Source organism: Neomonachus schauinslandi, chromosome 15 (genome assembly GCF_002201575.2).
Source record: "Neomonachus schauinslandi chromosome 15, ASM220157v2, whole genome shotgun sequence".
Classification (NCBI taxonomy): Eukaryota; Metazoa; Chordata; class Mammalia; order Carnivora; family Phocidae; genus Neomonachus; species Neomonachus schauinslandi.
In genome coordinates, this window is record NC_058417.1 from 10,559,926 (window position 1) to 10,586,318 (window position 26,393).

The 26,393-nt window shown below is 50.1% G+C and overlaps 1 protein-coding gene across 1 annotated transcript in view; it reads right to left on the reverse strand.

The window, feature by feature from the left end:
* Nucleotides 1–18,542, reverse strand: part of SLC47A1 (solute carrier family 47 member 1) — a 36,312-nt gene extending 17,770 nt beyond the window's left edge. Inside the window, exons 1-10 of the mRNA XM_021694514.1 lie at nt 18,162–18,542; nt 11,799–11,900; nt 10,242–10,310; nt 9,153–9,301; nt 8,252–8,294; nt 6,991–7,035; nt 3,843–3,940; nt 3,462–3,559; nt 3,243–3,356; nt 3,090–3,157 (exon numbers count right to left, since the gene is read on the reverse strand). Coding sequence (XP_021550189.1) covers nt 3,090–3,157; nt 3,243–3,356; nt 3,462–3,559; nt 3,843–3,940; nt 6,991–7,035; nt 8,252–8,294; nt 9,153–9,301; nt 10,242–10,310; nt 11,799–11,900; nt 18,162–18,542 — 1,167 coding nt within the window. The remainder of the gene's footprint in view (nt 1–3,089; nt 3,158–3,242; nt 3,357–3,461; nt 3,560–3,842; nt 3,941–6,990; nt 7,036–8,251; nt 8,295–9,152; nt 9,302–10,241; nt 10,311–11,798; nt 11,901–18,161) is intronic.
* Nucleotides 18,543–26,393: the final 7,851 nt, after the last annotated feature.

A 26,393-nucleotide genomic window follows, 5' to 3' on the forward strand; every position in this document is an offset into this window, starting at 1 on the left:
TCTCCCTCTGACCCTCCCCCCTCTCATGTGCTCTCTCAAATAAATAAAATCTTAAAAAAAAAAAAGTTTAGAAGACAGAATCCTAAAACGGTGACCTCCCCCTTCCCCAAAATGTTGGGTAAAAAGGAACTTAAGAATTAACAGAAAGATGGATACCAAGCTGGTAGCAGGCTACCCTTTTGGGAGGGGAAGGGCAGGATGAGGAACAGTGTTAAAACAGATACAGGAAGGCAGGATGGCATTGTGGTTAGGAATGGGAATTTCTGAAGCCACACTGCCTGGGTTCAAGTCCCGGCGCAGCCATTTATCAGCTATGTGACCCTGAGCAAGTTACTCACCCTCTCTTGCCCTCAGTTATTTTCTGTGAATGGATCCTGTAATAAGAGCCTAGCTTGTAGGGTTACCGTGGGGATGGGATGAGTTCATTATGTGCTAGCTGCTTAGAACAAGGCCTCACGTATGGTAATTGTTCAATAAAAATTAGTCATTACTAGCATCTACAAATTTACCACTAGACAGAGATCTCAGACTGAGGAACACAGAAGACTTCCAAGACAGAGTCCCCGCCAGGAAACTCGCCAGCTCTCCCACCCAGTATTTATTAATTACCAAGGGAAAGAAAATGACTTCATGATGGAGAAAACCCAGCAGACACCACCTTAACCAGGAAATCAGCTAATATCATCAGTCGTGGAAAAAAATCCACGTCACCGGCCTCCTGACAGAACGTGTGAGCAGAACACAGTGATACTTCTATCGCATTCCTGCCAAAAATGCAGACTTCGGAACTCTTCACGAAGAAGTGTCAGCACGACAAATTGAGGGAAAGTCTGTATAAAGTGGTCTCTGTTCTTCAAAAACATCAAGGTCAAGAAAGACAAAGGCTGAGGATCTGTTCTAGATTAAAGAAGATTAAGGAAGCATAACACTTTAGGGGCACCTGGGTGGCTCAGTTGGTTGAGGCTCCGACTCTTGGTTTCGGCTGGGACTGTAGTCTCGGGGTCATGGTCTCAGGGTCGTGGTCGTGGGTCATGGGATCGTGCTTTGGGCTCTACACTCAGCAAGGAGTCAGCTGGATGTTCTCTCCCTCTGTACCTACCTCCCACCCCCACTCACGCTTGCGCCCACATGCACACTCTCAAATAAACAAATCTTTTTAAAAAGGGAGGGCACCTGGGTGGCTCAGTCGGTTAAGTGTCTGCCTTCGGCTCAGGTCATGATCCCGGGGTCCTGGTATCGAGCCCCGCATCGGGCTCCCTGCTCAGCTGGGAGTCTGCTTCTCCCTCTACCCCTCCTCCCTGCTCGTACTCTCCCTCTCAAATAAATTAGGGGCACCTGGGTGGCTCAGTCGGTTAAGCGGCTGCCTTCGGCTCAGGTCATGACCCCAGGGTCCTGGGATCGAGCCCCGCATCGGGCTCCCTGCTCCGCAGGAAGCCTGCTTCTCCCTCTCCCACTTCCCCCTACTTGTGTTCCCTCTCTCCTGTCTCTCTGTCAGATAAATAAATAAAATGTTTAAAAAATAAAATAAATTTAATTAATTAACTTTTTAAAAAGCATAACACTTTAGTTCCAGAATAAAAATAGTTATAAAGGACATTATCAGAACAATGGATGGTATTTGAATACGGATTGTGGAGGCGATAGATATTTAGATACATTGATTGATAAAGTGAGGAAATGGGGCAAAATATAAACAGTTGGGGAATATGAGTAAAGGGTACAAATCCTTCTTTCAATAGAGAAACACAAGTGTAAACTCTTACAAGCCTGTTGGAAAGCACATGGCAATATATGCAAAAGGCTTAAAACTGTAATTAATTTTCACTAATAGGAATTTATCTTAAAGAAATAATCAAGTATATAAAGATATTTGTCCTAAAGTGTCTTTGAAGTGTTATTTATAATATTAAAACATTAGAAATTAAATACTCCGCAGTAGGAGACTGATTTAAAAATTACATGTTCAAGGAGACACTGGTGAGAGTTTTGATTTGGATATAGTTACTGAACATACTGAAATTAAAAATATATATAAAATATCAAGTGTTGAAGTGATGAATACAGATTTAAAAAATCCCATGAGAAGAGAATAAAAGCAAAAACAAAGAGCACAGATCCTCAAGAGAATGATTCTTTAAAAAAAAAAAAAAAGGAGGGACGCCTGGGTGGCTCAGATGGTTAAGCATTTGCCTTCAGCTCAGGTCATGATCCCAGGGTCCTGGGATCGAGCTCTGCCTTGGGCTACTTGCTCAGCGGGGAGCCTGCTTCTCCCTCTCCCCCTGCCTGCCACTCCCCCTGCTTGTGTTCTCTCTCTCTGTCAAATAAATAAATAAAATCTTAAAAAAAAAAAAAAAAAAGGAAATACGGGGGCATCTGGGTGGCACAGTCGGCTAAGCATCCAACTCTTGGTTTCGGCTCAGGTCTGATCTCGAGGTCGTGAGATCAAGCCCTGTATCAGGCTCCACACTCAGCACAGGGTCTGTTTGAGATTCTCTCCCCCTCTGCCCCTCTCACTTCTGCCCACTCCCACCCCCCACACCGTGCTCGCTCTCTAAGATAGATAGATACATCTTTAAAAAAAATAGGAATTACATATTTTATGTAACTTTTAAATATAACCAGCCTCAAGGTGGGGCAGGGGGGGCTAAGCATTAGTGTGCTGGTTTTAGTCCCTTTCACATTACAATTCTCCTTTTCCAAAGCGGCACTTGCTAGAGATGAAAGCCCTTCGGAATTTCCAGTTGCCGTTTTCAATAAAAGTCACAGGAAAGCCTCTGACAACTGGGATTCTTCTCTAGCACATCAAAATCTGTCCCTTTCCAAGGCTGAGTAATATTCCATTGTACGGACAGACCACATTCTGCTTCTCCATCCACCTGTTGATGGACTCTTGGGTTGTTTCCACCCTTTTTTTTTTTTTTTTTAAGATTTTATTTTTTTGACAGAGAGGGACATAGCGAGAGCAGGAACACAAGCAGGGGGAGTGGGAGAGGGAGAAGCAGGCTTCCCGCAGAGCAGGGAGCCTGATGTGGGACTCGAGCCCAGGGAAACATCCAGCACCTCCCCACGACTGGCTCCCAGACACTCACCGTGTACAAAATGACGGTCAGTTCATACACGACAGACTGGGCTCCCAGCTCCACCACACCAAGGATGCCTGGTGGAGAAAGGCAGCTGACACCCTGCTTCCGGACAGGGCCCCCGCATTTATGCCAGCCGTCCCCACCTGTCCCCACACTGACCGCTCAGTAAGCTCCCGATCTCGTAGGCCCACCACTCCATGCACAGCATGAGCATGCCGGGGATGGCCAGGTTGAAAAAGGAGGCCCAGTCCTGCAGACACTCCTGGGACCACCCTGTAGTGGGGACACAGACATATTAACAACACGTGGGTGGCTGGGCTGGACCTCAACTCAAGCTAAAACCTGCGTCCGACATGGAAGACAAACGGTGGTCTTTACCTCCCCAGGTAGCTTGATGCAGTTTCCTCCCAAGGATGTAGAAGAAGAGGAGCAGTGCCAAGGTGAACTGGGAAATCATATTTGCCAGTGCTGACCCGCTGCGAAGAACAGCCCCAGTAAGGGGAGGTGCCCGTCCTCCGCCTGCGTAAGCCCTGAACTCATCTTCTTTCTCAGCCTCACTGTCCATCCCAGACAGTGTATTCCAGGGCGGCCCAGGGAGGGGACCACACACGGACACGTGACCAGGTCTAGGCACCCCCCTCCCACCATCCTGCCCTGGAAAAGCCACACGGTCGGTCATTCCTTCCCCCATCCCAAGATCATTCCTTCCCCCATCCCAAGATCATTCCTTCCCCCCTCCCAAGAATCAGTTGGACTCACATCACCCCAAGCTGCAGCTGATGAAGAAACAGATAGTTGATGAGGGCATTGACAAGGTTGGCTGCTGCTCCGGTTATGATCTGGGGCAGTACGATTCCCTGGAACGAGGAGAGACCACACCCTGTGCTGGAGACCAAGGAGCGGGACTGCCACTTGGTCCCCAAACACACAGATGAGGCGGCAGGCTGCCACAAGAACCTCACTGGATGCCTATCCTTGCTACTCCTACCTTCCTGCCTCCCACTCCCTCCTCCCAGAAGCGTGAAGCATGGAGCTCTGGCCACAGGGATGCAGGCAAGAGATGAGAAGGTAGCAAAGAGGCGGGAAGACAAATCAGTTTGCCTCCCAAACTGCAAGGACTAACGGGGATTGGGGAAAAACAAGTCACCCTCTGCACTGGAAAGAAAGCTCAGCACTTTCTTGACCAAATGGAAGTTCAGTGAGCTAAAAAATCTAAGATGAGCTCACAAAGCTAGAGTGTGGGAAGGATTCCATCACACCTGGCTCCGCTCACAAGTACAAGGCAGAAAAGTCCAGGCTGTCTGGCATCTCAATGAAGACTTCCGGCAGAAGAGGAGAACGACGCACACCAGCTGGGGATGTACAAAGCCACCCCGCCAAGCATCGGGACAGAATCACGGACACGACGAAGCCAGGGGTGACATTCACAGGAGGTGCTGCTTCTCCCAGGTGCCAACTGTCACCCTGGCCCCTTCTCTGAATGTTTTTTCTGAGAAACCTGGCTCTCTAAAATCCGCAGGACATTTTGCTGAAGTCCTATCGCTAAACCTAAAAGATCCCTCACCTCCCTGGGGGATTGACGTCACTCTCTCACACACACAAAAAAGTAGCCGCAATTTCCATCTTGCGGGGGGTGGGGGGGAGAGCTTCTCATGGATTTCTGGACATGGCAATCTGCATCTCTCTGAGCTCCCCGAGGAGGGAGGCCTTGGGTCCACTTGGCAGGGCAGACCTTCTCTTGCTTTACTCTGAGCCCACCAAAACATGGCCTCCCCTGGACTGCACCTGAGCTCCAACCTTCAGAATCACAGCACTCTTCCCCCTTTGTTGGGTGAGCATCACACTCCCCTGATCCCCACCACGGCTGGCAAACCCGACTCTGCCGTGCTGCGGGTTTGTCTCTAGTGGCCTCAGTAGTCCTGGGCTCGGGGGCCAGGACAACGATCGTGGCCAACCGCTACTATGGGTCACTGATTTATCAGGTGACCTGCTTAGTTTTTCAGCAAAGGAGGTAGGTGACCACACCTGCCTTTCAGGTAGAAGGTAAAAGAAGGAGCATGGGGAGGGGTTGGCCCAGGGAAGGACTGGGAGCAGGGAGACTCAGTAAGAGGCTCCTGAAGTTATCACAGAAGGAAAAGGAAGAATGAGAGAGGAACTGAAGCATGGGGGGGGTAAAGGCAGGGGGGTAAAGGCAGGACCTACAGGACCATCACCGATGGGCCGTAGGAGTGAAAGAAAAGATGGCAGTCCCATGTGAGGACAGGTTACCCAAAGAGAAGATTTTGGAGGTCACTGACTGGGAGGGAAGGCGGGCAAGTGGAGGCAGGCCTGGGGGATGAGAAGGTCAAGGACAACGTGCATAGGCCTCCCACGGGCAGCAGGCAAGACTGGCAGTTAGAGCTGGAAATGTGGGAGCCATGTGCACACAGATGGAAACCAAAAACATTCCAGAGAAAGCTTCCCGCAAAGGAAGGTCAGCAGAAGCCAGTCCAGCCGCCTTCTCTAACTCTCCCCACTAAAAGTCTCAGCAGCCCCCCGGTTTCATCTGGGGCTCTCCACCGTGTTAACTCTGCCCCCAGACCAGCTGCTTCACCCCAAGATGGAAGCTGGGTTACATGCAACGCTTGGCTCTCCTGCCCGTCCCTGCACCCAAGGATCATTTCATTCTCTAGGATCCACCCCGGCATATGTCTCCCGTTCCTCCCACAGGACATCCTTTCTTGTCAGAGACCCACGGCATCTCTTGTTTGGACCATGTCCGTAATTCTCTCTTCCCCCGGCAATTGATTGGTTTCCCACCAACTGAAATATCCGCAGCAGAGAACAAACACAAGGCCCCATACGCTGAGCCAGGGCCAACACACCTCTCTGGTTGTGTCCCTCCACCCAAGTCGTGGCCTCTGCATTCTCACCCTTCGGTGACCCCAGACGCCTTGAGAACCCCGCGTGTTCTCCAAAACCCAGGTCACGCCTCCTTGCCCCTCTCAGCTCCGGGCTCCTACTTCTCGATCTTTCCTTGTCCCTCCGAGAATCAGAGAGAGGGGTTTTCACTTCCACTCTCCTCACTGGACCAAGCTGGAGCCTGCGGTCAGGAGCTCCTGCGTTTGCTGGGAGACTGACTGTCAGGGAGAAGGTCCTGAGCAGACTACAGCCTCTACATGGCTTCAAGCAAGGTTATGGGCTGACAGCAGATGGGAGATTTCTGCCTCTTTATAGACACCGATGAAGATTTGAAATGTTTCACTCACAGGGTAAGATCTTACACTTAAGAATACTAAATAGATGGAAAACCTCCTCCCTTCTCTCTTCCTTCCCTTGGCCCTTCCATGTGTCCTGGAGAGCCAGCCCCCGGGGCTATGACCCACTGCCTGGTACCCTCATTTACCTGGATTCACCTGGAAGCAAGTCCATGGTCCCACATACGTTAGCATCATAAATCCATACCTACCGTCCCGGGGCTGTCAGTCACGTGTGGACATCTAACCGACGTGAGGTATCATTACAACGTGGGCCTTCACGCCCCACTGAGGAGAGTCGGGGTGAGAGGCTGGCTCCCTGGAGCCCGACAGGTGCCCTCTGCAGGGCCCACAGGCACACACCCTTACTGCCAGGGAGCCAGGTAAGAGCACAGAGCCAAAGACCACTCCAGTGCTAACCCTAATCGGCCAATGGCAATTATTTCCGAGGGGCAATCGGATAAGAATTTTCCAAAGCCAACAATAACGTATCCTCTCCTTGATTTCACTTCATAAACCTCTCCACACCAAAGTCCTGCGCCTACAACACGGGGAAATGTACTTCAGTGGTTCCTGAGTATTTTTAGGGCCCCCCCCAATCACTGAAAGGCATAAACTCCCACGAGCCCCCCCCCCACACACACACAAAGAGAAAGAAGAGTCTGCCTTACCTGGCTGAGCAAATATTTAACTTGTAATGTATAAAGAAACGTTGCCTACAAGAGAATAAGAGACGAAGGTTAACATTTTGGCCTTGGCTTGGCTGCCCTCTGCTTCCATATGGAGCCACAGAAGCACCCCATCTCAAGAGGGGGACCGGGGGCAGGGGGCGGCAGCCAGGGTGTCTGGGGCCAGGGTGTTCCAACATGATCCAAGAGACCTAGGGTCTGGGAGAGCGGTTCCCTTGAGTGCATGGCAAGGATTCTTCCAGGGGTGGTGGGCTCTCAAGGAGGCCCCTGGGCAAACTCTAAGAGAGGCACCCCTTTTATGGTATAGACTAGATAACAGTCCTATTTGGTGGAACAATTAAAAGAATATTAAGCATTAAAGATTTCAGTATAAATTAAAGACCACAAGGCCAATCAGGAGAGCAGACACCTACTTTTAAGAGCTGAATTGTATCCATCCAAATTCCCAAGTCAAAGCCCTTAACCCTCAATGGGACCTTTATTTGGCGATAGTCTTTAAAGAGCTGATTAAGTTAAAATGAGGCCATTAGAGTGGCCCTAGCCCAATAGGACTGGTGTCATTATAAGATGAGAGACCCTAGGGCTGCACCTGTTCAGGGGGACCACCAGGAGAAGAGACAGCAAGGAGGAGGCCATCTACAAGCCACGGAGAGAGGCCTTCGAGGACACCAACCCTGCCACGCCTTGATTTTGGACTTTCCCGTTTCCACCAGCGTGAGAAAAATTGATTTCTGTTGTTTGAGCCACCCAGTCTGTGTTTTGTTATGGCAGCCCATGCAAACCAAGACAGCCATACCGCCCAACTGAATAAAATGAGCTTTAATTGTTCATTGACCACGGACTACTGTGTCCAACACGCACACACACTGAGGGAGCTATGCGATCACGCTCAGCAAGGAAAACAAATCTAAAAGTTCAGAGTGAGGCCCTCAGGAGTTCTGACACGGGGAAGAAATTACCACCATCCAAAAAAAAAAGTCTGAACTCCTTTTGGTGCGTGATTCCGGAAGTTCGTAGGAGTTCGGGACAGGGGCCTCCTGGACTTGCCTTGACCCAGGTGTTCCTTGAGGGACAGACACATGTGTCTTTCATGAGCATAATGAAAGCCACGGTTCTTGAAGAAGCCAACGTCACATGTATGAATCCTGGAAGACTGACCCAACACACTGAGCTCCCAGGTACCGCAGCTGCCTTCTACCAGTGAACCTCAAGAAGGGGGCCCCGTAACCCCTTGAAAACTTACAGGAAGAGCTGGAATGAAGACCGTGACATAATCCTGGGTCAGCCTACATAACGAAAAGAAAAAAAAGGTGGCAGGGGTCTCCGTTTTGAGGGAAGGGTAGGGAGGATAAGCTACCTAACACCCCTTTCCCATTCTTGGCTCTTTTCGAATCAATGAGCTTTACGTGCTGGAGCAAATGTGAAAATGGACCCACAGACCTCATCATCTTATACCCAGGTTACCTCTCTTGGTTATTCCAAATCTTTAGGTCTAGGAAAGGGTTTTTCAAACTCAGCACGATGGCCAGATAATTCTCTGCTGTGCATAGGAGGATGTTTTGTAGTTATCTCTGGCTTCTCCCCATACTAGTTCTGACAGATAACCAGAAATGCCTCCCAACGTTGCCAAAGGTCCCCTAGGTTCACAGCCACTGGTCTAGGACAAGAACTTGTTTTAAAGGTTCTTATGAACTAAGCCAGGCCTCAAAACTTGGCAGCACATTAGAATCATCTAGGGGAACTTTGAAAGACACCGATGCCCATGCTGCCCCCAAGGCCAATTAGAACAGAACCCTGAGAGGGGTGGGGGACCAGGTATGGGTGGGTTTTTAAAACACCCAGGTGATTTGAGTATCAACCAGGGTCAAGAACCACAAAACCATGAACAAACGCCATGAACTACTATCTCAGTCAAGTGGAGGACGTTTGCAAGTCTTGTCTCGCTCCAAACTTTTTACCCTGAAGTCATTCAAATAAGGAGGGGTCTAGATCTTAGGTGTCAGGTGTGGACAGCACTATGGCCTGGCAGAAGTCAGCTAGGGAACGCTGACCCCCCTCCTGGTGTGTAGCCTTTGCTAAACTTGGATGGGACCATCTTTCTGCCAAGATGGACCCAACCCCGCCACGGCATGGGCCCATCTTACCTGGACACGGCCGGGTCCTGCCGGAAGAGCAGCAGCATCTGCTGGGTGTTGAGGAAGAGCGCCCAGCAGGGGAAGCAGGAGAGCAGCAGCACCAGGATCCCTCTCTGCAGGATGACCCCCACGTGCTTCAAGTTCTGGCTCCCGTATGTCTGGGTGCGCACAATGCAAACAAAGCCATTAGCAGAGGAACGGCACCCCCCCCCAACCCCCCAAAAGCCTTCAATCAGATGGTCCTAGGACTTTGCCACACTCTTTAGGTATTCTTGGTTCTCACACTTGGCTGCCCATTAAAATCACCTGGAGAACATTTTTAAAACACCAATGCCACGGTCCCCCCAAAGACAGTCTGGATTTAACAGGTCCAGGGTGGGGCCCCAGAGAGCAGTCGTTTTTAAAAGCTCCCCATGAGATTCTGATGGCCAGTCAGGGTGGCATCAGCTGGTAACCTCTTAGAGATGCAGTATCTTGCCCCCACCCCACCCCCCAACCTGTGAAGCAGTAACTCTGGGGTACGGCCAGTGGGGGGGCCGAAGCCCGCTCCCACAGGCTTCCAAAAGCCAAACTGTGCACGTCTCTCCCTGGCCCATGTTCAGCGACATCTGTGTGGCAGCCTGAGACCAGCTATAAATGAGCTCCTTCTGCCACCGGAATGAGCAAACTGCAGGTCAGAACATCTGCCCTTCTCCCGCCCAAGACATGGACATTCAACATTTACCAGCATGCCACTGGCAGGAGGCCCCCGGCCTGTTTTAACAAGCCCCCCAGGGAGCTCGGGTGGGCACTCAAGGTCGAGAAGCACGGGACGGTGCCAAACTCAGTGATGTAGAAAGTGCTAGGACAGACTTGTACAAAATGTCCCTTATTTGGTCAAAAGGTAGTGTAAGCCAGACGTGCAAACACGACTTCCCAAGCCTGCAAGGCACCCGGCCACATTTCCAAAAAAGCAAGCACTGGATAGTGGAATTGAGGGGTTGCCGTCGGGGAGTCCCTCCCTCTGTGCACAAGACCCTCCCCACTTCCTGCCGGTGGGGCCCTCCCAGCTCCCGTGTCCACAGTCACTTGCCAGAGTCACCTGCAGCTTCCGCTTACCTGGGACATGAGCGTGTCGCAAGCAGAAGATAAGCCAAAGCCCACGGAGATACCAGTGACATTGATGACCTGGAAAGAAACCCAAGACGGCCACACAGTATAAGGGAGACAGGAAGGCGAATTCTCTGTCCCCACTGATCAGAGGCTGCCATGTGCCTCCGGCAACCCTCCCAAGTCACCCTACCCAGCTCTGTCCTCCCCCTGGAGCGCTGGCAAAATCCTCTGGGCCCGCTTAAGTAAAAGACGGGCAACAAACTTGGAGAGAAGAAAAATCTCAGCCAGAGGTTATTACCAAGCCCTTTTCTTTCCCAAGTGCTGGGCATTTTGGTCCCCAATTTCAGAGGAACGTGAATCGTCCTTAAGGGGAATGCCATGTCGCACATTAGCAGTTCTGGATAAGTCCACTTGCCCCAGACCAAGCACAGCCTGGGACAGTATCCCAAAGGACTCTAAAGGGCTCAGAATCAAGCCTCTGAAGTCAAGGTCAGAGAGCTCCTGGGTGCACTTGTCTTGACTAGGGACACCCAACTAAATCCCCGGGTCCCTGGAGCTTTGGGGAGCCCAGGGAAGCACCCCCAACACCAGGGCGTGGCATCACGGGATGTCCGGAACCTGCCATCTGCAGCTGAGTCCGCAGGGCACTAACCAAGGACAACAGCCCCAACTGGGCTCAGCCTAGAAGCACCAGCCTTCTTGCACTTCCTTGGCGAAAGGGCATCTGCTAGAGGCTCGCTGAATGCATTTCTTCCCCCAGACTTCCAAACATTAAAACCCCAAAAGGATAATTAAGCCGGGGGTTGCCCATGTTGCTCCCTGAAAGCAAGACAATCCATATATATACCTGGGGCCAACTCAGAATAGTCCTGCACAGTTCAGAGGCAGCAAACGCCAATGGCTAGGGAGACCAGGCAGGCAAGGCAAACGTGTGCCTGAGCAGGGCAGCAGCGAGGGGGAACCGGGGAGGCGGAGAAGAAGCGGGACACACATCTGCTGAAAGCCACGGACTCCACCTTTCTAGAAACACCTAGCTGGCCAACGAAACAAGTCGGCACGACCATTTGGCCACACATAGCCAGTTAGCCCCTGACAGAGGTCGATGACATCTCTCTTTGGTTTGGGGGATTCACATCTAAGATACAGAGAGGATTTGGGGTTCCTCCCAATTTTAGGTTTAGACACTAGGACCCAGGATGTCATCTTCCAGTTCTATATCATGGAGATGGAAGTGGGGGGCAGGAGTCAAGAGCTCCATGGATTACAGATTCACTGATGTGGCAGACAGAATAACAGCCCTCCAAAGATGTCCCATCTTAACCCCCGGAGCCTGGGAAAATGTGAACTTACAGGGCAAAGGAGAATTATAGTTGCAAACGGAAGTAAGGTGACAGCCCGGCCAACACCTTTTTTCGGCCCAGCAAAACCCATTTGAGACTTCTGACCTCCAGCACCGAGATAATGAATTGTGCTGGTTTAAGCCCTTAACGAGTGGGACTTCCTGAGAGAGGAAACTCATACCGACGGCTTTCAGAAAGGTGTGTTAGCAAGTCCCATACGTACCGCGATGGCAAGGGTGACAGCATCCAGCTCCAGCTTCCCCAGGTGGCCACAGAACACAGAGCTTGTGAAACTGATCAGAAACACCATCAACTGCGCCAAGAACTTGGAAGAGACAGAAAAGGAGCTATAGATGAGTGCCAACCATCACAGGGGGAGGAGGGCGCGAGGTCCCGGGGCACGGGGGCGCCCCCCACCCTCTCCAAATCGACTCCAGTCAGAAGTAAAGAAACCAAGGGGCGCCTGGGTAGGGCGGTCGGTTAAGGGTCCGACTCTTGGTTTCGGCTCAGGTTGTGATCTCAGGGTCGTGACGTGGAGTCCCGAGTTGCGCTCCGCGCTCAGTGCAGAGTCTGCTTGAGATTCTCCCTCTCCCTCTGCCCCTCCCGATCGTGCTCTCTTGTTCTCAAATAAATAAATCTTAAAAAAAAAAGGTAAAGAAATTCGGCCGTTAGTCAGCCTCTGCCCACTTTCACAGACAAACGTGCGACTTCTGGAAGGCTTCTTGAAGGATATTCAAGAGTTCATTTGCAACCGCGATCAGCATCCCATTTTTGAGAACTTCCCGGCTTTTTGAGTTGATTTTTCATGTTAAGATTCTCAAGCCATAGATCACAGGTATATTTTCTCTGAAATTCTCAGAGGCCGCCTTCTGGGATAACCCCCTTGTCATCTCACATTCCCAGGGAGAACTGGAGGGAATACAGCCTTCAAAAGCCAGCACGAGATGCCACAAACAGGAACCCCTGAGCTAAGAATGGGGCTCTCCAACCGGAAGGTCGGTGGGCTCTGGAATCTTGGGGTGAGACATCCCCCAATCTGCCAAGCACCTTTAATTCTTGAATCCTGAGAAGGCTCAGGTGGGAGGGCAAAATCTGCTTCCGGAACCTTGAGCCATTCTTCCTCACCATTCCAGGAACTACCATGAGTTGCCCCACAATCCTATAGTTGCCTGTTTGGACACTGATCTTATTTCCTTAGGGTAATTCCCAACTACCTCACACCCCACCATCGCCACCTGCCAGACCCTGGCCATGCAGTACCTCTCGGGAAAGCCCCTCTCCCAAGGAGGTTTACGTGGTCCGAGAGGCACTGAGGTCTGACTCCCACTCCCCAGAAGACAGAACAGGTGCCTAAAGAGTCACAACTGCGGACAAGGTGCCCTCCTTCTTGGGCCCCCAGCGGCACAGCTTCTAGTCCAATAGGACCTTCTGCTACTGAGAAGGGCAGAAGGGACCCTTTTAGAATGCATTGCAAAAGTAAGCCAAAGACGAGACAAGAGGCAAGGGACAATGAAAAGCTGGGGGCAGGGGTGAAAAATCAAAAAGTTGGTATGAAAAACCCAATTCTAGAGAACCTAAAGCGAGAGCCAAGGGACCCCCGTCCCCCCCACCCCCAGTAGGCCTATATCAGGGGATGGCCACGATCTAGGCCATGTCACCACCCTACAGGTGGGCTTTGTGGTTTCATCCAGCAGAGCTTGATGTCTGTTTGACTGTGAGTTTTTATAACTTTAAAGGTCACAGGGTGCCTGGGTGGCTTGATTCAGGGTGAAGCATCTGCCTTCGGCTCAGGTGGTGATCCCGGGGTCCTGGGATCAAGTCCCATGCTGGGCTCCCCGCTCTGCAGGGGAGTCTGCTTCTCCCTCTGCCCCTCCTCCCGCTCATTCTCTCAATCTCTCTCTCTCAGATAAAATAAATAAAATCTTTAAAAAAAAAATGAAGGTCACAGGATCCTTTTTTTTTTTTTTTTTGTAAACTCAGCATCACTTTCAAATCTTTTCAGGTCATTATCCTCTCAGCCATGTCAACTCTTACAAATGGTTGCGTCATGGAATCTGTTTCCCCCCTTTCCACAGAATGGCATACTTCTGCTACACGATGCTCCAGTCCCCCACAAGCTGTTTTCGTGGCTTTGCATAAAGAACGTGCTCAGCCTCATCTAGGGTCAGGCCTTTGGGCCACTTCCCCGATTTTGCTATTACTAATTGCGCTACACGGAACACCTTTTGTACTTGGGCAGGGAAACGGGCGTTTTCTTAGGGCAAGTGCCCAGTCCAAGGCTGGAAAGAGTTATGTTTCCTAGACGAAAGGCCAGGGAGTCTGGCTGAGTTAAGCTCATCCATGTGAGATGCTCAAACCATTTCTTTGTTGGGGCCACTGCAGCCTTGCTGGGGTGACGGTAACATGGGGTTCAGGTTGCACAACACAGAAACGTTTTCTGACCATCAGTCCCAGGGAGATCTTGGCTCCAGAGCTGATATTTGCTAGCCGCGCATACTTGTTTTCAAATCCTGGTTTTAAGCTCTTTGGGTGAGCTCTTGGCCATCGCTGTGGTTCATGTACATAAGGATCACCTGGGGCATTTGCTCAGCAGGCCCATGCCCTGCCCTAGCTCAAGAGACATCCCAGATGTCTTTGGCGCTGTGGGATCTGCCTTTCAACACCCCCACACCCATCCCATCCACACCCGGTCAAGACGCGGCGGGGTCAAGGACGAGACCCATCACGGGGCCTCTTGCCATGCCTGAGCAATTAGCCAATTCTGTTCCCCCACGTGTCTCAAGGATGGCTGTCTCAACAACAGCCTGATGGGCAGTGACTAGCTGTAGACAAATGTACGATAGAAATCGCCAGACTGACTGTGCCTCTGTTTCTTCCTATCACGGAGGCCCTGCTCATTTTTTTTTTTTTTTTTTAAGATTTTATTTATTTATTTGAGAGAGAGAGAATGAGAGACAGAGAGCACGAGAGGGAAGAGGGCAGAGGGAGAAGCAGACCCCCTGCTGAGCAGGGAGCCCGATGTGGGACTCGATCCCGGGACTCCAGGATCATGACCCGAGCCGAAGGCAGTCGCTTAACCAACTGAGCCACCCAGGCGCCCCCCGCTCATTTTTTTAGCCAGGCAGCAGTAACCAAAACTATTGCCACTTGCAGGCTTTGGAAGGGTGCTCTCCAGGGCCAGATGCTGCAGAGGCAACAGGTGTAGGCTTGCCCAGTGAGCTTGCTGTGTGAGCACCATTCTGGAAGCCCTGGTCTCACCCCCCTCCCGTGGATGCCTGAAAGCTCACCCCTGGCATCGAAAGGTCAGCCCTGGAAGGAGCCTCGAGGTCATGGGAGTACAGCCTCTTCGTTGACATATGAGAAAACCCAGGCAGCCCCAAGTCACACAGCTGGCTAGTCACAGAGACACAACTGGAACCCAAGTCACTTGACTTACGGATGGTCAACTGGGGTCAACATCTTTGGAGCACAAACTACATGCCAAGCAAGATGAACACCGTCGCTCCATTTCTACCCCCATGGAACCCACCATAGAGCCCGGAAAGAGGTTCAACGTGAAATAACACCACCAATTACACAGGTGACGGGCACTACAAAGAAGACAGAGAAGTTCTAAGAGCACAACCTGGGAGTCAGAGAAGGTTCAGGAAGAAATGAAGCTCCACTGAAACCTGAAATGGTGAAGAAGCAGGTGAAGGTGGGCTGTCCGTCCGGGGAGAACGTTCCAGGCAGAGGAAACAGAGCAGCCCGAGGGTATGGGGTCTGAGGCAAGGCTGGGGGAAGGACCACCAGGAGCCAGAGAAATAAGATAAGACCCGGGCGCCTGACAGGAGCCCTACCCCAGAGGACCTCACAAGACCAACAAAAGGGGGTGACAAGCTCACATGCCCATTCCCCTCTAAAAGAGGACTTTGGTGTCTGGCTCCACATGGAGCATTTGGGGCAGCGTGAGCTGAAGAGGGGAGAAGACACAAGGAGGCTGCCGTGGTCCAGACTGGGATCAAGGCGGAAGGGGGATGAAGATGTGCATCCAGCTAAGAGACAGCTAGGAGGCCTGGGAAAAGAAGGGAAAGAGCCAGGGAGGGTCCCAGACCACCCCCAGGCCTCCTCCGCCCACCTGCCCCCTTTGAAATGCCTCCCATTCTTGCAAACCTTTATCACCTTAGCCTAGACCATCCTGTGCCTGTGTGGAAGCGTCCTCCTACTGAGCTTACATGTCACCAAGGACTTTCCCCACTGCCTATAGGATAAAAATCAAACCATTAGCCTGCATGCCTCGTGTGTAGTCTGGCCCGTCCGTCCAGAGGCCCCTCACCCTGCGGGGCCTGCTCTTGTCTTTCTGCCCTGCAGCCCTAGAAGGTTCTCCAGCTCCCTCTCAGATGGTCCTTTGTGCACACAGCCGGAAACCAGCTCCCTCGGTTTGGACCCAGGCTATTCTACTCCATTTCCAGCCTCGGTAATGGTGTGCACAGCCCATGCTCCCGGAGAGCGAGCAATCCCTCTCTGGGATTATTTTTCAGGACTCTTGACTGAGCCTGGCAATAAAGATAAAATTAAAAAAAAAAAAAGAAATACAATCCTAACGAAAAGAAAGCGTGATTGAAATGCCCAAGGCTAAGTAGTTATCAGCTACACCTCCTTTGCAAATGTTTTCTGCAGAATAAATAGAACCTGTGGTGACACACCTTCCGACATGCACCTCTTTCCCTTGTGTTCTCTCTTTATAGGCCTCATTGAAAGCTCGATGGGAGCGAGGTAAGAGGTCTGAACACCTGAGTCTGAAGCCTATCTCGGATCCTTAAGGGTCAATGCTCATATAAGAGACCTGGAAGGGAGACAGGGAATGGGAGAGGCAAAAATCACAAAGAGATTCAGACCAGGCATCCCACCTAACGGACGGTAGATCCTTGGAGAGCAGAGTATGGGACACTGAGCACGGAGGAGGAGGAGGCATCTTCTCCTCCTCCAAGCCCCTCAGGAAATAGAAAACTCACAGCAGATGGGAATAGAGCTGTACAAAGACCAAGAGGAGCTCCATATACAATTCATAAGAGACTAAACAAGTGCCAGAATTCTATGACTTCATTGGGTAAAGCCGTCACATACAAACCCAGACACACAAGACTGGAAGGAAAACACCCAAATTATCTCTGGGTGGTGTTTTCCTTTGCTTCTTTGTCGTGGTGTTCCAGGTTTTTTTTCTACGAGGACAAATTTTGTAACTAACACAGTCATATACATCTATGCACACGTCTATACACATCTATACACACACAAACATAAAGGGCCCAGCAGTTAGGCCAGTGTTCATCCCAGAGACCTGGAAGGTCCCCTACATCAAGGGAGGCCAGGTTACTTCGGGGACCTGCAGAGACAGAGGACCTGTCCTTGGAGAGGCTGGGTCTCAGCATGCTGCCCCGTGGTGTTTGCTTGTTGTATTATAAGAGCCTTATACAGACTTTTCTCACAGCAACCCTGAGGGAATTTTGGGCACGGATTATTCTCCTCAGTTTATGGATGGATAAGCAGAGACTAAAAGAAGTTAGGAACTACTCAAGTTCACACAGCTTTTCCTAACCTGCCTTCTGAGATCAAAGCAGGAACTGGGGGCCAGGTATGGAGATTCCAAACCATGCATTCTTCCCGTTTTTCAAGAGAGCTTCACAAACACCTTTTTTGCTGGATGAATTTTCGTTCCGTGGCATTATCTTGCCCCCATGCACACCACAGCAGGTATCACTGGGTCCCACAAACATTGCTGTCACCGCCCAGGAAGACGCACCCGCCCACCTTACCCTTTGCAGGTGTGGAATGTCTACTCAGCGGCCCAAAACGTATGCCTTAAAAACACAACGGATTCGTCTTGTCCAATGAAATGACTCACTCTGTTGACTTGAAAACCACCCAAGCTGTCAGGAGAACAGGGATGGGATTCTGTTTCTTGTGGTTTTGAAAACCCACATAACTTTTAAATAGATAACGCAGGGAAAAACCCTAACCTAATGATGAGAAGAAACCTCAACCCCAAAGAAAACCACATTAAAGACTTCAAGAAAAAATAACGGGGAGGAGAGCGTGGGACAGGATGCCTCTGGTCTCGTCTTGCAGAGGTTAACTGAGATTCTGAAGGATTTGGAGATCGCGATCCAAGAGAGACAATTTCACCTCCTTCCTCCCTGCCTCATGGTAACTTAGCTGAAGTCCCGACTCGACAGCCAGCATTCAAACAAGTTTCAAACGCCTGCGAGAACTTGCTCGCTTCGCCAGAATCCTCACCCAGGGAAGGCGCCCGGGAGAGCCTTCAGGCGAGCAGGTCCCGGCTCCCTGGGGGCTCCCAGCGCCCAGGCGGGGACCGGCTGCGCGACCTGTGCGGTTTGTGCCCGGAGGGGCCGCCCCCGAGAGGGTGCAGAGCGCGGCCCGGGACGCACGCGGAGGCACAGGGACGCGCGCCCGCCGGGCTCTCTCTGGGCACCGCGTCCCCCGGCGCCCGCCCGCTCTGCCCCGTACCCCCGGGTCACCCGCGGCGACACGCGTACCGGGCCCCCGACCCGCGGGACCCACCTCCCACCGAGGCCACCTTACTTACCGCGGGGCCCGCCAGAACCAGGAGAGCCCACAGCTCCTCTCGGAAGCCGGACAGCAGCGGGCAGCGCGGCCCGGGGCGCTCGGGGGTGGCTCCGGGGCGCTCGGGGGTGGCTCCGGGGCGCTCGCGGGTGGTCACGGAGCGCTCGCGGGTGGCCACGGGGCGCTCGCGGGTGGCCACCGGGCGCTCGGGGATGGCCCGGGGGCGCTCGGGGATGGCCCGGGGGCGCTCGGGGATGACCCCGGGGCGCTTAAGGGTGGCCCCGGGGCGCTTGGGGATGGCCCCGGGGTGCTTGGGGACGGCCCCGGGGCGCTTGGGGATGGCCCCGGGGTGCTTGGGGATGGCCCCCTGGCCTTCCCGTCCGGACCCCTCTGCAGCCTCCATGCGCCTGACGCTCTGCGTTTGGGGAGCGCAGAGGCGGCCTCTGGGAGGGTGCAGGGCCGCTCCCGCTCCAGTCCCCGCCCCGGGCCGCCCAGCCCGCATCGCGAGCCGGCCCGCAGCCCCGGGCCCAGCCGCGCGCGCCTCCTGTCCAGCCGCGACCTTGGGTGCATCCCTTGCACCTCTGCCGCAGCGTGGACGCCCGCAGGTCTCGCAGAGGCCCACGGACTCCTGGACTGGGAAGGCAACAGGTTGCAGAACGTCTGGAAACAGACGGAAAACGTTCTGGGGGCCTGGGGCCTCCGAGCCTCGGACGCCAGGGCTTGAGCCGGCCCTGCGCCTCCCCCCGGAGGTTTGAGGCTGTGAAACGTCGGGCCAGGAAGAACCTAGAGCTCTCACTCGGCCCGGGCGGCCAGCCAGGGGCGCGGGTGGGGCGCACTCCTCCATCGCAGGCACCTCTGCTCTGGCGGGACGCGCTCTGCAGAGTGCGCTCAGCAGAGTGCGCTCAGCAGAGTGCGCTCAGCACATGCTCTGCGGCTGCGTTTGGAATCTGCGTACTCTTTCCCGCCCACCAACTGTATCAACTTAGAATCTATCAAAAGAGAGCAACAAGCTCACAATTTCCAAATAGAGCTATGGGGGAACGAGAGGTTGTGTCAACAAACTCGGATTCAGGAGACACCTGCCACAGTCTCCCTGGGAGCAGAGCCACTTGCTTGCCTCCTAGAGCCTCAGTTCCCTCATCTGTAAAATTGAAATAGCATCTCCATCACTGGTTTGGGTGAGGATTCAATGAGCTTGTGTAGGTGGACCACGTGGCCTTCAACCTGCTACACAATAATTGCCTAACAAACGTTCCTCACCAGGACAGGATGATTTCTGTAATAGTCGAAATTCCTTCTGTCCTAGAAGTGATCCAACTTTGGGGGCTCACATAACCAGAAAATTTGGGTTCAGGGATTTTAAAACAAGGTCTTTAGTGCTCCCCCTCTCCCCCTCTCTCTTCCTCTCTCATCTTCCCACCATTTTTGATTCTCTCCTTGGTTGTGTGTGTGTGACTTCTTTTTTTTCCTCTGTAGGCAAGCTCTCTTTCCCTGGAGGGGGCAGGGGGGCCTCCTGCAACCCTCACCCCTTTCTTTCCCACCCCCTAAGCCAGATAATAAGACCCTCCCTCTTCTAGCTCCAAACAAAGAGACAAACAGGGAGGAAACTTATGTATGTAGGTTTCATATGTAGGTTTCTTGCCCACTTTGAAACAATCATCCTGGGCAGGGAAATAGGGTCTGATGTTTGGCTTGCCCAAAAGGGCTGGGTGCTGTTGATAAGGGAAACAAAGGCAAGACAAATGTAGCTTAAATTAAACCTCCTTAGAGCTTGTGTCCCACTGATAGATACCTGAAACATACAGAGGTTGACCTTACTCAAGAAACTCATGGCTGTCTTCCTGCCTGTTTCTGTTTTATTAAAGACTAAAAATAGCTTAACAGCAGCCAGCCCCTCAAGGTCCTGAAAGCCTTGCTTTCAAATTCCTTAGAGACTTATGCTATCCCTAAAACCCACTATTTAAAAAGAATACAGTCACTCCTCCAATCCCAGTGCTGCTCTTTTCTGTCCACGGGTCATGTCCCCGTGCTCTAATACAATCACCTTTTTGCACCAAAAACATCTCAAGAATTCTCTTAGCCATTTGCTCACAAACCCAAAAACTTCCAAATGTCATCACTGTGACTGGTAATTGACCACCAGAATGACACGTAGGGAGTGGAGGAGGAGGCCTGAGTCCCAACAGACAAAAGTCCCAGGCTGGACGCTAGATTGCCAATCACTGCTATTCTTGAACAGCCTTCTGGAGTCCTGGCCAATGCAATAAAACATATAACAGAAATGTAAGATATAAAAAGAAGAGGTAAGAGCATTACTTGCAATTACAATTACACACAATCCAAATAAATGGGAAAGAAAGCTAATAGAATAAATAATGGGGCTTGACAAAGTTGCTACACGCAAGTTCTTCAACAGGTAATATCGGTCTTTTAAACTGGTAATACCATATATGAAAATACTGGAAGAAGAAATCTCACAGTAGCGACAAATAAACCCTCCTTGTGATGTAGAACAGAATTCCCTCCTTAAAGGGGTTGTGGGTTGTGTACAATGACTTCCTTCCAAAGAACGCAGTGTGCAAAGGGGGAAATACTAACTTTAGAGTGGAGAAAACTGGTAAACGCTACCTCAGCCAGATGATCAAGGTCACTATCAAAATCATACCGATAGATGCAACTGTCTTAGTTCCCTATGGTTGCTGTGACAAGTTATCACAAACTTAAAGGCTTAAAACAACAGAAGTTTATTCTTTCATAGTTCTGGAGGAAGGATGTCTAAACTCAAGGACTTAGGGGTGCCTGGGTGGCTCAGTTGGGTAAGCATCCTACTCTTGATTTCAGGGTCCTGGGATCAAGGCCCATGTCAGGCTCCATGCTGAGCACGGAGTCAGCTTGAGATTCTCTCTCTCCCTCTGCCCCTCTCCCCACTTGCTCTCTCTCTCTCAAATAAATAAATAAATAATTTTTAAAAAAGATTTTATTTATTTATTCATGAGAGACAGAGAGAGAGAGGCAGAGGGAGAAGCAAGCTCCCAAGGAGCAGGGAGCCCGATGCAGGACTCGATCCCAGGACCCTGGGATCATGACCTGAGCCGAAGCTGAAGGCAGACGCTTAACCATCTGAGCCACCCAGGCGCCCTTTAAAAATAAAATAAAATCAAGGACTTAAAAGGGTTGGTTCCCTGTTGAGGGCTCAGAGGGAGAATCTCTTCCATGCTTCCCTCCTAGCTTCTGCTGGTTGCCTGCAATCTTTGGCATTCCTTGTTTTGTGGCAACATAATTCCAATCTCTGTCTCTGCCACCACATGGCATTCCCTGTGTGTATACCTCTATGTCTCTTTTTTATTATAAGGACACCAATCATGGGATCAGGACTCATTCTGTGACCTCATCCTAAATTCATCACATCTGCAAAGACCCTCTTTTCAAATAAGGTCACGTTCTTTTTTTTTTTTTTTAAGATTTTATTTATTTGTGAGAGAGAGCACAAGCAGGGGGAGTGGCAGGCAGAGGGAGAAGCAGGCCCCCTGCTGAGCAAGGAGCCCGATGCGGGACTCGATTCCAGGACCCTGAGATCATGACCTGAGCCGAAGGCAGACACTTAACTGACTGAACCACCCAGACATCCTTAAGGTCACATTCTGAGAGTCCAAGTTTTGGGGGGAGATGATCCTATTTAACCAAGCATAGTACCTTTGACATGATGGAATGAAAATGGACTTTAACCTCTGGTCTTCTCACCAAAACCCACAACCTCACCCACCCCAAGTCTAACCATTAGAAAAACAGACAAATCCCAATTGAGGGATATTCTATAAAATACCTGACCAGCACTCCTCAAAATAGTCAAGGTCAACAAAAAACAAAGACATTCTGAAAAACTCACAGCCAAGAGGAGCCTAAGGAGACAGGACAACAAAATATAAAATAGGATCATTGAACAGAAAAAGAACATTAGGTAAGAACCAAGGAAATCCGAAGGAAGTATGGACTTCAGTCAGTAATAATGTATCCGCATCAGTTCAGCTCCTGAAAGTTATTGTTTAAATAGAAACGGAACAAATAAGATTCAACTCTCAACAACAGGCAAATTGGGGATTTAGGGAACACCTGGAAGTTTTCCCCTTGGAGAGAACTGCGAGCAACACTTGTAGCTTCTAAGTATCTTTATTGGGCAATAAATAACAGGCATATGAAACTGTTTGACCTGTTTCCCTTCTTCGGTTTTCATCCGGATGAAAAGAACCAAAACTAAGTGCAATCTGACCAGAACACAGGGGTTTATGTGCTGTAGCAGGTCCCCAAAAACAATGCTTAAGAATAATCTTCATATGGGGCGCCTGGGTGGCTCAGTCGCTTAAGCGTCTGCCTTCGGTGCAGGTCATGATCCCAGGGTCCTGGGATGGAGCCCCACATCAGGCTCCCTGTGCGGCAGGAAGTCTGCTTCTCCCTCTCCCACTCCTCCTGCTTGTGTTCCCTCTCTCGCTGTCAAATAAATAAATAAAATTTTTTAGAAAAAAAGAATAATCTTTTTTTTTTTTTTAAGATTTTATTTATTTATTTGAGAGAGAGAGAGTGAGAGACAGAGAGCATGAGAGGGGGGAGGGTCAGAGGGAGAAGCAGACTCCCCACCGAGCAGGGAGCCAGATGCGGGACTCGATCCCGGGACTCCAGGATCATGACCTGAGCCGAAGGCAGTCGCTTAACCAACTGAGCCACCCAGGCGCCCAAAAAAAAGAATAATCTTAATATGAAATAGACAGGACATGTCTTTGTGAATTTTAGAAAAGACTTGAATCAGTTAGAGACACATGATGTTCTTGAAGAGGACTGACCGGTCTTTTCCAAGTAATGTTATCAGGTTTTAGCACTGCAATATATTTCATACTTAAAAATTTTTTAAAGTCACTCAAAAAGCATTTAGGAGTATAAAGAGGCAAAGGTATGAAAAAATATATTTTCTTCTGGAAAAGGAAAGTAATGGGGAGAGAAGTCGTTCTGTCAGTTGATCATCAGTTTAAAATAATACACAGCAAAGATTAGACAACTCGATCCAGGGAATGGTAGGCAGCCAAGAAATGGACCTTATTGATGAGCTTTTTCTTACATTAAAAAGTCATATTTATGAAGAGCCACTGGAGTCAATGAAGAAGTAAAGGATTACTTCATGAACGGTTGTGGAAAGCATGCTTAACTTAGACAGTGCTGGGATTTTGACTGACACTGCATTTTATCTGCAGATTTATTCAGAAAGAATGTACCTCATTAAGATACTGAGTCTTCAAGGTTAATCATATTCTTACTTCGATTCATTTCTTTTTTTTTTTTAAGATTTTATTTATTTGACAGAGAGAGACACAGTGAGAGAGGGAACACAAGCAGAGGGAGTGGGAGAGGGAGAAGCAGGCTTCCCGCGGAGCAGGGAGCCCGATGCGGGGCTTGATCCCAGGACCCTGGGATCATGACCTGAGCCGAAGGCAGACGCTTAACGACTGAGCCACCCAGGCGCCCCTCGATTCATTTCTGATTCCCCTAGATGAGTAATGTATTGAGTTTGCTGATGACGTATGACAAATCGTCATTATTATGATCATACGTGTCTCTTGATAAGAGATTTTTTTTAATCATGTATTGAAATTACTTTTATCTGCTTTTTGTCCCAGTATTCACTGAAGGAATCACATTTTCTTCTTTTAGGATTTTTTTTCTTTTTTTTAAGATTTTATTTATTTGCCAGAGAGAGAGCGCACAAGCAGGAGAAGCTGAAGGCAGAGGGAGAAGCAGGCTCCCCGCTGAGCAAGGAGCCCAATTCGGGACTTGATCCCAGGTCCCCAGGATCATGACCTGAGCTGAAGGCAGATGCTTAACTGACTGAGCCACCCAGGCATCCCTCTTCTTTTAGGATTTTAATGTAAGTTCTTCCTAGGTTCCCTAATGATTAACCATCACTGGTTCCTGGAATAAACTTCCTTTGATTATGACGTAGTATCTTTGGTGTATGGTGCTGAATTCATTACGAGTGTTTTATTTGGGATTTTTTAGATCTGTGTGCATAGGATAGACTCTTTTGTATCTGTGTTCACTGTCTTTGTCCAACTTAGGCTATCAACACCATTTATAACCTTGTAGAATCAGTTGTGAAGCTTTCTCTTTTTATACTCTGTAAGTATTAAAATATCATAAGAATCATCTGTTCTTGGGGCGCCTAGGTGGTTCAGTCGTTAAGCATCTGCCTTCGGCTCAGGTCATGATCCCAGGATCCTGGGATCGAGCCCCGCATCGGGCTCCCTGCTCGGTGGGAAGCCTGCTTCTCCCTCTCCCACTCCCCCTGCTTGTGCTCGCGCTCTCTTTTTGTCAAATAAATAAATAGAATTATCTTTTCTTTGAAGGTTTGAAGGCATTCATCTAGAAGACCGGCTGATGCCTTTTAGGAGCTATATTTTGTCTGAACATAAGAAAAAAGGGGGCAAGTTTCTATTTCTTACGAGGTCGCTGGTCTATTCTGATTTTCTACCTCTTCTTGAATCAATTTCGGCCAATGATAAATGTTCGTGGATTGTGGCTGTAGCAAAAGACCACAAACTTAGTGGCTTGAAACAAGAGAATGTAGCTGGGGTCCGAGGGTTCAAGAGCACCTGGCTCCGGGGCTCCCAAACAGACCAGGTTCGGCCACTTACTGCTGACAAAATCCAAAGGCGGAGAGACAGTGGTGGTGAAACAGGACAGGAATTTATGTCAGTGAGACCAACACCGGGGAAGTCCGTAAACAGTCTCTCAGACTGCCTCCGAAGTGCTGAAAATACTTCCAGGTTTACATAAGGAAAATGCGGGACAAAGGTCGGTGGGTCCCCGCAGGTGGGCAATAAAGATCAGGTAGATCATTGTCACCTGCGGGAGGGGTCCTGCTGGCTCAGGGCAGTTGCTGATTGCTTAACAGGGTAGTTAGTTCGGTTCCCAGCACGGGATGATTTGCCCACAGGGTCTTTTGCTGGAGGTAAGAGATAAGCTGGAAAGAAGAACTTAATCAGTTAGAATGTTTGAGGTCAAGATGGAGATTGGTGGAGTCCTCTTTCAAAAACTTTATTTTGCAGAGGTCATAAGTCTGAAATGGGTTTTGTGGGGATAAGATCAAGATGTGAGCAGGGCTGCAATGCTGCTGGAGGCTCTAGGGGGAAATCCATTTTCTTGCCTTTTCCAGCATCTATTGGCTGCCCACACTTCTTGGCTCATGGCTCCTTCCTCCATCTTTAAAGTTCATTGCTCCAACCTCTGCTTCACCAACACATTGCCTCTTTCTGATTTTTTACCCTCTTGCTCTCCTCTTGATAGGACCTTTGAGAATACACTGGGCCCACTTTATAATCCAGGATGATCTTTGCATACAGGATCCTTAAATTAATCCCGTCCGCAAAGTCCTTTTGCCTGGCATTGTGTTCCCTAGGGAACACAAGCAGAGGGAGTGGGAGAGGGAGAAGCAGGCTTCCCGCGGAGCAGGGAGCCCGATGCGGGGCTCGATCCCGGGACCCTGGGATCATGACCTGAGCCGAAGGCAGATGCTTAACCGACTGAGCCACCCAGGTGCCCCAAATAAATAAAATCTTTAAAAAGAAAAAAAAGAATAATCTTAATATGAAATAGACAGGACATGTCTTTGGGAATTTTAGAAAAGACTTGAATCAGTTAGAGACACGTGATGTTCTTGAAAAAGACCAGTCTTTTCCAAGTATCAGGTTTTAGTACACTGCAATATATTTCTTTCTTTTTTTTTTTTTAGATTTTATCCATTTATTTGACAGAGAGATAGCGAGAGAGGGAACACAAGCAGGGGGAGTGGGAGAAGGAGAAGCAGGCTCCCCACTGAGCAGGGAGCCCAATGCGGGGCTCGACCCCAGGACCCTGGGATCATGACCTGAGCCGAAGGCAGACACTGAACGACTGAGCCACCCAGGCGCCCCGACTGCAATATATTTCATACTTAAAAAAATTTTTAAGTCACTCAAAAAGCATGTAGGAGTATAAAGAGGCAAAGATATGAAAAAATATATTTTTTTTTCCGGAAAAGGAAAGTAATGGGGAAAGAAGTCATTCTGTCAGTTGATCATCAGTTTAAAACAATACACAGCAAAAACTAGACAATTCGATCCAGGGAATGGTAGGCAGCCAAGAAATGGACCTTATTGATAGGCTTTTTCTTATAGTGTTCTTAAGCATTGTATAATTGTAATGTAATGCTCAGAGGTTCCAGGGGTTAGGG